The sequence below is a fragment of the Chinchilla lanigera genome, unplaced genomic scaffold, assembly GCF_000276665.1.
Source record: "Chinchilla lanigera isolate Chin_1 unplaced genomic scaffold, ChiLan1.0 scaffold00129, whole genome shotgun sequence".
Lineage (NCBI taxonomy): Eukaryota > Metazoa > Chordata > Mammalia > Rodentia > Chinchillidae > Chinchilla > Chinchilla lanigera.
Window position 1 is genome coordinate 2,018,069 of NW_004955530.1, and position 10,949 is coordinate 2,029,017.

The 10,949-nt window shown below is 46.4% G+C and overlaps 1 protein-coding gene across 5 annotated transcripts in view; it reads left to right on the forward strand.

Moving 5' to 3' along the window:
• Window positions 1–10,735, forward strand: part of Tle1 (transducin-like enhancer of split 1 (E(sp1) homolog, Drosophila)) — a gene marked incomplete at its 5' end in the record, with an annotated part of 91,868 nt that extends 81,133 nt beyond the window's left edge. For all 5 annotated transcript variants that reach the window (XM_005410111.2, XM_005410112.2, XM_013507549.1 and 2 more), the window contains 6 exon segments: window positions 2,177–2,426; window positions 4,200–4,447; window positions 7,130–7,277; window positions 8,918–9,068; window positions 9,952–10,028; window positions 10,132–10,735. In XM_005410111.2, the coding sequence (XP_005410168.1) occupies window positions 2,177–2,426; window positions 4,200–4,447; window positions 7,130–7,277; window positions 8,918–9,068; window positions 9,952–10,028; window positions 10,132–10,239 (982 nt within the window). In that variant the 3' untranslated portion in view covers window positions 10,240–10,735.
• Window positions 10,736–10,949: the final 214 nt, after the last annotated feature.

Genomic DNA, 10,949 nt, shown 5'->3' on the forward strand with positions numbered 1-10,949 from the left:
AGGTTATGTGCTAACTGTAATGTACATATTTTGAAATGTCATGTGGGCTTTATATATTGCTAAGAACACCAAAGAAAAAAATGAGATTTCGCCAGCATGATGCTGCATACTTATAATTCCGGTACTAAGGAAGACTGAGGCAGGAGGATTGCAACTTTGAGTTCTGCCTAGGCAACACAGCAAGACCCTATCTCAGAATAAGGAAGTTAAAAATGGCCAGGAGTATAGTGTAGTGGTCAAGTTCTCTTGGGTTTGATCCCCAGTACCACTGGGGGGTGGGTAGAAGAGAGAGCTTGTCTTGGTGGTTTGGTGATGTGAGGGCTTTAAGCTATGTTTTATATGGGCATCTGTTTCCAGAACATTCTGCATAGTTCTCATTATATGTGTTCAGTTACTCAAAAAATAATACTAAAGATTTGCACCAACTAACCATTTAACATTCATAACTAAAAGCAATTTTGAGGAGATAACAGCTATCTAAGATTATGTTGGTTACGGGGCAGGTAAGTTTAAGTTTTTATGCATTAAATATTTAGCTTCTATGGAGAGAAAATAATAGCCTCTATTTTCTAGGTAAAACGTGGGTATTAAGTGCAGGCTCATAAAAATCTATGTTGTATCAGTTTTCCATTGTGTGCTGGCTATATTTGTAGAACTTGAATTAGTATTAAAGTTGAGACTCTGAGCTCAGTGTTCATATCCATGGTGTCTCAGTGTGAAGGTGTCCGTGGCCATACCAGCAAGAGCCCAGACATACCTTGAGAGTGTGGCAGCAAGCAAACTGTACATGCTTTGTTATCTATGGTGTGAACTTCTAGACCTGCTAGTGTTCTCTCAGCTCAGTGGAGAAAGTAGTCATCTTCGATGTGGATGCATCAGAATCAGCATTAATACATCTAGTTCTTCTGTCCTCTAAAGCAGCTTTCTTCTGTGCATGTTTTCGTGGTGTACTGGCCCTTGGAGGCTGAGTAATAGTTTAGCCCGTTGGAAGAAAAAATACATACCGAATTTGATGCAGAGATAGAAAGTGCAACCAAGATTCGATTCACTTGTATTAGACAGAAGAAACAGTAGCTTAAATGACACCAAGATTTGTTTCTGTTTCCTGTAAAAGACCCTGGCCATCAGCATCCGAGGGCAAGTGTCACAGCTCCATGGTGTCATGAGGCTCTGTGCATTGTGCGTCCTTGTGTCCCCGCATCCCTCAGGAGTTGCTGTCCATCTTGAAAGTTGCCTGAACAGCTGCAGGAGCTATCATCTGGTTTATTTTTCAGGCAGTGGAAAGGAAGGAAAGAGGAGAGCAGTGTCCTTTTTCTTGGGATTTTACTTTTAAATAAATTGGTAAGCTTGCTTGTTTACAGCACTTTTGGGTTCACAGCAGAACTGAGCAGAAAGTGTAGAGTTGCTCGTGTCTCTAAGCCCAGACCTCACTTGTGCCTTGGTGCCACCTCGTCGGCGTCTCCTGGTCAGTGCAGGCAGGCCTGGCCCATGGAGCCAGAAGGGTGCTCCTCCCAGCCGCGGCTTTCCTACGGCCCAAGGGGAACTGGGGTTGGCAGTTACCTAAGGGACCCTGCCAAGTCAGAGTCTGAGAGTCCGTCATACTTCATCTGTTAAAAAAAAAACCTGTTACAAAGCCACTTGATACAAGAGAGTCGATTTTCTCTTTGTTATACCAAAAGTTTGAATCCAAGCTTTAAACTGGTGTGTTTTAAAAACTGTTTTTTGTTTGTGTTGACATACACGCACTATTTACTGTGTCACATTATTATGGGTTTCTGGGGGCTTCATCTTAAACTCCAAAAATGATGATTTTTGGTTACACTAAGAAGTCACACAATTATACATGGTTGATTAGGAAGCACATTGTTTTATAATGGGATCCAAAAGAATACTTCTTAGAGTGGATAAGCACAAATTTTAAATCATATTAAAATAGGGATCAGTATAGGTATCTATGAAAAAAAAAAATACATAGGTATCAATGATATTCCCTAGATTACAGCCATTGTTTATTTTAAATCTGTCCCGTTGGTGAAACTTGCTTTCGGAAGGAAATGATCCCAAGGGAAGCCTTGCTTCTCATAGCCTGTCTTCTCAAGTGAACGGAGGCTGGGGCCCAGTTTTCACGGTACCTGTGTGTTCTCTTTCCTCCTTCTCGTTGGTCCCGCGCCCACAGTGCCTACTCCTTCCACGTTACTGCAGACGGTCAGATGCAGCCAGTCCCGTTCCCCCCCGACGCCCTCATTGGACCCGGAATCCCCCGCCACGCTCGCCAGATCAACACGCTCAACCACGGGGAGGTGGTGTGCGCGGTCACCATCAGCAACCCCACAAGACACGTGTACACGGGCGGCAAGGGCTGCGTCAAGGTGTGGGACATCAGCCACCCTGGCAACAAGAGTCCTGTCTCCCAGCTGGACTGTCTGGTGAGTGAGCAACTGCTGCTGCACACAGGCAGTTTTTCCCTGGAGGCTCAATAAGGAAATAACTGTCCAGGCCTGGGTTTCATGCCTGTTAGGAGGAGCTAGGAGCCCTTCTGTTTCCTGTGCTAGCTGTTTCTCTCCCCACCACTCCCTTCCTGCAGCGAGGATTCATTTGTTGCTGTGGAAGTGGTTGCTTCCCAGTGTGCTTGGATTTCTTGTTGAAAATAGTTCATTGTGTTCTAGAAGCTCTCCATGGGTAGATGCGTGATAAGGGGGTTTCCCTTTTAATGCTGAAAAGCACAGCTAGGCCTGGACTCTGGTTCCACTCCATTTTTAATTTCCTTACAGCGTGCAGATAAATGTTGAATAGTAAACATTTGATGCTGAGGCTTGAAAATCTTCCTGAACAGGGTCTGTTTTGTTAAGGGAAACCTGGGAGAGCTGGCTGGGTTTTACTACTGTAATTTCAGGAAGGGGTGAAGTATCACACTTCCAAGATGCAGGGCAGCAGGCAGCATAGCAGTCGCAGGAAGATTGCCTTCCTGAGGCGTATGAAGTCCAGGAACAGCAGTTTGTATTTCCAAGGGCACAGAACATGCCGGGACATACTCAGGGTCAAAAGTGTAACCTCAGGGTTTACAGGTGGTCATCCTGCCCTGGGGGACAGCGCAGTTCATCCACTGCCTGTCTGGGAGGACGTGAGAGTCCCAGAAGCCGTGGTCCTGAAAAGCAGACTGGCAGTGTTCTTGAGACACACAGATTTTGGGGGTAGTTACTAGTATTTTTTTTTCTTGTAATTAAATTACTTAAAATACCACCAATGAAAAGTGAGCTTCGGCCCAAAGTTCTACAGTAGTAGCAGTGTTCTCTCTTGAAGTTCTGTGCTTAAAGTTTCTCTGATCTTCCAGAGATAGGGTGATGTTAAAGCCCCTCCACTGGGGTCTGAGATGGAAGATAACAGTTACCCTGGAAGTGGATCGTATGCAGTCCCACCCAGCCACCTTTCTTCATTTGTGTTGGGTTTTTTCTCATGGAGAAGTGCTACCTTTTATCAGTTTCTTTGGCCTTTGAATTGAGAGGCTAATATGAGACAGCAGTTGCATTATAACCTAAGGCTGTGACACCTGCCCATAATCCTGGGTGCTCCAGAGCTGAGGCAGAATTGCCAGTTCAAGCCCAGCCTGAGCAACTTAGTGAGGTGCTGTCTCTACGTGAAATAAAAAGGGATGGGTGTGTAGCTCAGTAATTGAGCACCTGCCTAGCATGTGTGAGGCCTTGGGTTCAGTCCTCAGTATGGCAAAATAAAACTATGAGTTCTGAGAGTAGCTCTGTGAACTTCTCAGCTAAGAATATTCTGACTAAAGAAGCCACAGTGCAACATTTGGAAGAGTGTTAAGAGCATGGAAACCAAAGCACAGGCAGGGGTCTACAGTTCCAGTAGTACATAATGGAGAGTGGCAAGATGTAAAACTAGCTTCTAAAAGTGTTTCCTCATAGACAAGTCTGTGCACACCCGCCTTACACCTAGCCGATTTCAGTCTGCCTGCAGGGCGGAGCATCAGCAACAGTCCTCTGAGCGTCCATACACAGCGGAGCAGTCCTATCAGTTTGTTTTGTTCACTATTTTTGAAGGAGACAGTTACATTTGGACCCTGATCTTCCCTCCAGAATACAGCCCATGAAATGCCACTCCTCAGTCAGAAACCAAGATGCAGAGTATGGCACTGTTTTTGCCTGGTGCTGCATTATAGCAATTGAATTATGTTTATTTCACAGAATAGAGATAATTACATCCGCTCCTGTAAATTGCTGCCTGATGGCTGTACTCTCATAGTGGGAGGGGAAGCCAGTACTCTGTCCATCTGGGACCTGGCGGCTCCGACCCCGCGCATCAAAGCAGAGCTGACGTCCTCGGCCCCCGCCTGCTACGCCCTGGCCATCAGCCCTGACTCCAAGGTCTGCTTCTCCTGCTGCAGCGACGGCAACATCGCCGTGTGGGACCTGCACAACCAGACGCTGGTGAGGTGAGCACAGGTGGACCTCAGGGGTCCCCTCCGGGGGTATGGCCTGGAGAGAAAGCCCCTAGCTGCCCCTGGGCCCAGTCCCTCTGCCACATACCTACTGCCGTAGGTTGGGCAGGGGCTTCATGCTCTCTCCAGCCATGTGCCAGGCAGTCTCCTTCAGGCTTCTGCTCTTCAGGCCACATGGGCCAGGTCTGGCCAGGGGGCGAGGCTGATAGGGCTCAGTGGCAGTATGAAGGGTCCTGGATGTTTTGGCATTGGCCAGAATCTTGTTTGTGCAAATAGGAGTCAGCTAATATAACAACACAGAATCAACGTTAGAAGAGATTCCATTAATTGAACCTACAAACCCATAGTGTCTGTTTCTCAGTAGCTAGATAAGAGGCCTGTTCAGGGTTCACCCCACCCAGGAATGGGGCGGCTTTTCCTGGCTTCCTAGAATCCGGCCTCTCAACCTCAGCTACTACTAGGCCTCTGTTCCTTTGGCCAACATTCACACCAGAGATGTCCTGGGAAGTCTTCAGAAGTCAGCCCGCAGCTGGGCCGGAGGGGCGTCCTGCCTGCAGTCCCAGGCACTCTGGGAGGGTGAAGCAGGAAAAGCAAGAGCTCAAGCTCAGCCTGAGCACTTTAGCAACTGAATGAGACCCTATCTCAAATAAAACATTAGCAAAAACAACTGGGGTTGTAGCTCAGTGCAAAGGCCCTGGGTTGAATCCCAGGTCCTAAAAAGAAATAGAGGAAGCACTAAGGCAACAGCAAAGGTACAGTTGGGTGTGTTTGGTTCTTTGCCATTTTCATCATTGCTCAGAAACTGCCTTTGTTGGTGGTGCAGTTTGAGGCCCGTGGCTTATTTGGTGCAGCCCCTCTGCCACTCCCCACATGTAGGGCCATAGAGGCCATTGTGGCAGCCTGGCTCTTTCAGACCTCCATGTAGAAGTTAAGGGTCATTAAGTCAGGCTCAGTCCAGACACAGAATGGAGTGCGCAGAAGGAACTAGGGGAGCCAAGTTACAGTGTCCCTTCCTTCTTTAGAAATTATAGTTTCCTTCCCTTCTCCTTCCCTTTCCCCTTCCCCTTTTCCTTCTCCTCTTTGATTTCTTCTGTAACTTAATAGAGTTTCAAAATATTCTTCCTAAGCACTTTCCAAATGTGATTCCATTTAGCCCTCATACGTGGGACCTACTTTGTCTCACCTTGAGAGAGGCACCTGGGTAGCAGGGCAGAGTGAGGGTGCAGTGCAGGCCTCCTGCCGTCCTGTGCATGGAGCCGCTGTGCTGGCTCCCTGGAGGAAGCCCGTGGAGAGTGTCGCGCTGCTCAGTGGAAGTTGCAGTGGCACCTGTGATGAGTGGCTGCTGCATGTGCAAGACACTGCATATTGTGTTTCTTGTGACAGCACACCTCAGTGCATTCGTGGCTCTGTCTGGTGGCAGTAGGGCGTGACCAACACTGAGGGTGGCAGGATGGAGGAGTACTGTCGGTGTCACTGTTTTAAAGGACAACACATTTGCTGAATTAAAAGGAGATGAGATGTCACAAGACAAAGGGCTGCAGGGGGACTGGGTTTCCAGAGCAGTGATGGAATTGAGGAGGCAGAGGTGACCGAGGCTGACTCGACCTGCGGGACCACAGGGCACCCTGGGGTCAGAGGCTGCGACCAGGAAGACCATAGCCCTGCTGTAGCTTCCCAAGGTAGGATGCTCGAGACAGCTTAGCAGGGAAAATCTTAACTCAAAATTAAGAGCAGCAGAAGTGCTGTTTCCTTCTCATGCATGTTTTCAAATGCCAAGCTCAGCTTGAAAGTTTGGAACTCTGTGGGAATAAGGAGCGGGGTGGGGGAGGGGAGGTGGACCCTGCATCAGAACCCCTGAGCCTGAGTTCTTGGCCCAGTCTCACCTGGTTCTGAAGGTGCTCCACCTCTCCCCTGTCCACCCCGCTCCTGCAGCTCCCTCTCAGCAGGCAGAGCCCAGCGGCAGGCACCATGCATGTGCTCTGAGCCCATCTCAAGGCCCCACCTGCAGCCTGCAGCACCTGTGCTCAGCAAGTCCCCGTTGTCTCCTGAGAATAAAACTTTGTGCTCAGCCTGGAGGCAGGGTCCTACCCATGGGTATGCCTCACTAATTAGCTTTATCTCTGCCCAGCGCGCCCAATCAGGATGCTGGTGTGACCCTTTGTCTCTGGAAGTCCAGATTTCCTAACACAGGGCTATTTCTGATTCAGAAAGCAAGGTTGAGTAAACTGGTGAGCTCATGCTCTGTTGGCATGAAGGGTTGATTTGCTCAAGGTGAAAGGATGTTTCTGCTCATGGAGTCCAGCCTTTGCCCTTATCTTTACCACTGAAGACCAGGGTTAGGCCTCTTCTCTTTCCCGAAGGATACACTAGGATTGTTTCTCCTTTATTTTCTTTTAACACTTTTTAGATGTGGGGAGGAATCTGACCTTAGATTTGGCAAAGAAGCTACTTCTGGGTAGTGACCTCCGGTGCATTGCATCTGTTTAGCCTAGGATGGTGAAAAAAGAAACCAACTGTGCAGGCACATTTTCCTCTCCTCCCAGGAAGGTTAGTTTGATCTTACACATCAGCAGACACTGACGAGATGGCACACATGGAGTCCAAAACTAACAACACAACAGTGTTTACCTTAAGCTCTGGCAGGAAATCATTATTCAATCTGGTTTGTTTTATCAGGCAATTCCAGGGCCACACAGATGGAGCCAGCTGTATTGACATTTCTAACGACGGCACCAAGCTCTGGACGGGCGGCTTGGACAACACCGTCAGGTCCTGGGACCTGCGCGAGGGGCGGCAGCTGCAGCAGCACGACTTCACCTCGCAGGTGACTGGCCAGGCCTCTCTTGCTGTGGGGGCCGTGGGGTGGTCTGTGCCTCGTCTCCCACCTAAGGGGAAATTCCAGTACCTGGACAGGACAGCTCAGCAGAATTCACCTTGACATGACTGATTTTAGGAAAATAAAACACACAGATGAACACCCCCTGAAGTTCTCAGTAGTTCCTTTTTTTTTTTCTTTTTTTTTTTTTGGTTTTTCTCCGGTACCGGGAACCAAACTCATGACCTTGCGCTTGCCAGGCAGGTGCTTTTGCTGCTGAGCTAAATCCCCAGCCCCTCTCAGTAGTTCCTAAAGTGCTGTGGTTGAAGGCATCCCAAGGCCCTGTCTTGGCTTTGTGTAAGAAATTTGTACAGTGAGGTACACAGTTTCCCTTCAGCAGGGTTTGGCCAGCAGAGATGAAGATTTGATGTCCATTTAAACAAAGCTGGGGGAAAATGCAGGGTGCCATGAGGAAGAGTGGAAATTCATAACAACTTTGGAAGTTAATTCACTTCCCCTGCATCAAGGAGCTTAAGAAAAATGTAGCAGTATCTCAGTGGATGCCCATTTTATTACTTAACCCTTAAAAAATGGACTCGTCACCAACTAGATTTATGGAGTTTTGCAATAATGTAAAAATAGCAACTCTGGATTTTGTGAAGTACCTGGATCTAGACTTGTTTTGGGAAAGGCACTGCCTACATTTTAAATGCATTCTGATGTTAGAATTGTTCTTTATTACATGACATTTACCTTTTTTACAATAAAAAAACAGCTCTACTTAGAAAAACAGACAAAAATGGGAAGCAGCTATATATACTAGTGAATTTTATGTCCCTGTTAACATTTTGATTTTGTTTGTAGTCTTATTCTGCCCTTTCCTAATGTAAGGATTTTAGTTTTGATTGCTATATTTTTTAACTTCTTACAGAATTCTCAAATATATATGAATACTGAAAATGTCCAAACATATGTGCAGGGATAGTACCTGCGCCCACGGCCCAGCGCTGGCCGTGATTGTACCCAGCCAACCTTTGTCATCTATTACTCTCTACACACACACTGCCCACTCCAAGCACTGGATTATTTGAAACTAAGTTCTAGATATCATACAATTTTGTCTATAAACGTGCAGTTAGTATCTCTAAAAAGATGAGGACTTCTTTAAAACACACAAACAAATACCTTTCGTATTAAGAATAATTCCTAGCTGGATGTAGTGATGCATACCTATAATCCCAGCTGCTTGAGAAGCCAAGGCAAACAAATCACAAGTTTAAGGCCAGCCAGGGCAACTTAGATCCTGCCTCATACCAAATAAAAAGGCCTGGGGATATAATTTGGTGGTAGAGTACCCATGGGTACAATCTCCAGTTCTGCAAAAAAAGAATTTCTTAATTTCATTAAATATGATAGGAGTGTTAGAATTTTTTCAGTTGTTTCATAAAGGTGTTTTTGTTTTGGGAGGATGGGACCACTGAGCTACACCCCCAGCCTCACAAGGGTTTTGACACTTGGTTCGTCTGGCTTGGGTTGCTTGTCCTGGACACTGTTCCACAGTCTCAATTTGGCTGATTTCTTCCCTCATTCTTGCCCCTCCCCCCAAGTGTACTGAGCAGAGTAACTCGTGAGCCGCTCTGTTCTCACAGATCTTCTCTCTGGGCTACTGCCCAACTGGGGAGTGGCTGGCCGTGGGCATGGAGAGCAGCAACGTGGAAGTCCTGCATGTGAACAAACCTGACAAGTACCAGCTGCATCTCCATGAGAGCTGTGTGCTGTCCCTAAAATTTGCTTATTGTGGTGAGTTCAACAGAAAGGAAACTGGAGGCCATGGATGGCCTAAATGGAAACTATTTCTAAAAATATGGTTAGCGATCATATCTGGAAAAATGTCACTCTCCAAATAACTGGATGCAGTAATTCTGTTGTTTTACTGTGCCCCTTGGAGTGGGGATTTCTGTGTCAGTCTGTTTTGCTAATTTGAGAAGACTTAGCAGGCAGTGAAACTGCCTAATACAAGGTTTGGACCTATACTTGTTTTGGCAGGGCTGTTGGCAGTTGTTACTACTCTGAAGAGGGGTGGGTGGGAAGTTTAAGAAGAATGACATAGGAACTGGGGAAGCTATTATGAATTGGCCAGGATGAAGAGCTCAGAGTCAGGAAAGGGGATAGTTAGCTGGATCCACACTCCTCTTCATCCTTTGATGAAGACAAAAAGGCTTAAAGTTCCCATGGGGACTGTTCTTGTGTGTTACAGATGGTCATGTATTTTTTCACCAAGTGGGCAGATGGATGGGTAGGTGTACTTACCAAGCACATTCTCTATGTTCATGGAATGTGATTGACATTTTAACATAGTTTGATGTTTAATTCTTCCATTTTATCGTAGGGAGACTAAGCAAAGTAGAACAACTTCACAGATTCAGTAATTGAGGGACTGTCACATGTTGGGTGATACTGCAAGTCATGTGTCCAGGGACCAGGGAGGCTGATGCTTCTTGGGTTCTCCTCAGAATCACATACATAATTCACTGGGGAGACCAGATTCAAAACCTCTGCTTAGGTCATAGACTGACTGTTCAAGCAAGATGGTTCATGTATTAAAAGTGCTCTGTTCGCTTGAGACCAAGTTGCTAATATTGTAGAAGGAATTTCAGTGTTGCTAATGCTGTGCTCATTCTAGGTAAATGGTTTGTGAGTACTGGAAAAGACAACCTCCTCAATGCGTGGCGGACGCCTTATGGAGCCAGCATCTTCCAGGTCAGTGTGTCGCTGTCCTTGCCTTTGAGAATAGTGCTTCAGAGGGAGCAAGCCTGGTGTCCTGGTTCCGGGTTAAACATGTGCCTACTGTATTCTCTTCCAGTCCAAAGAGTCCTCGTCAGTGCTGAGCTGCGACATCTCTGTGGATGATAAGTACATAGTCACTGGCTCAGGCGACAAGAAGGCCACAGTCTATGAAGTCATCTACTGAAACCATAACGTGGTTTGACATTTATAGTTGAATTGGGCCAAAATGTTTTGAATTTGTAGAAATAGAGAAGTTGTAACTTTAAAAGAAAAAAAATACATACAAAAAAATAAAAACCCTATTTCGAAACTTTGACACAATACTACTCCAAGGCTACAAAGAGGAGGCAATGAGTTCGTCAGCAGTTCACCTGTCTGCCTGCCTAGACCAGAAGGAGCACCGAGATGTGTGGATGGGGCCAAGGCCGTGGGACGGAGGAGTGGACCTGCTGACTCATGCTGTGCCTGTCTTCTGTCCTTCCCTCGGGGCTGTCACTTCCGCCTTGCGGTGTGAGGCTACTTCTGTTCTGTGCAGCTCACCTCACGTTCCGTCCCTCGTAGAGCAGTGGTGTCTCTGATGAACCTGTTTCCTGGTTTTGCATCTTGTGAAATGTTTTTTTGTATTTTTGTTGGTTCAACATTTGTATAAATTGTAAATATATTTGGTTTATTACAGTAAAGGCTTTAGTACCAATAAGTAGTTCTTCTTTTCCTTTTTTACTATTTATATCAAAGCTTTGGGATCATCAGCGTAGGTTGTGTAAGCAAAGTCTGTGCATGTGTTCAGAGAGTTTTAAAAAGCACTTATTTTATAAATAAATTTGGCTGTAGACTTCTGCTACATAAGACAGTGAACCTGCTGGGTTTGGTGGTGCATGCCTGTAATCCCAGCAC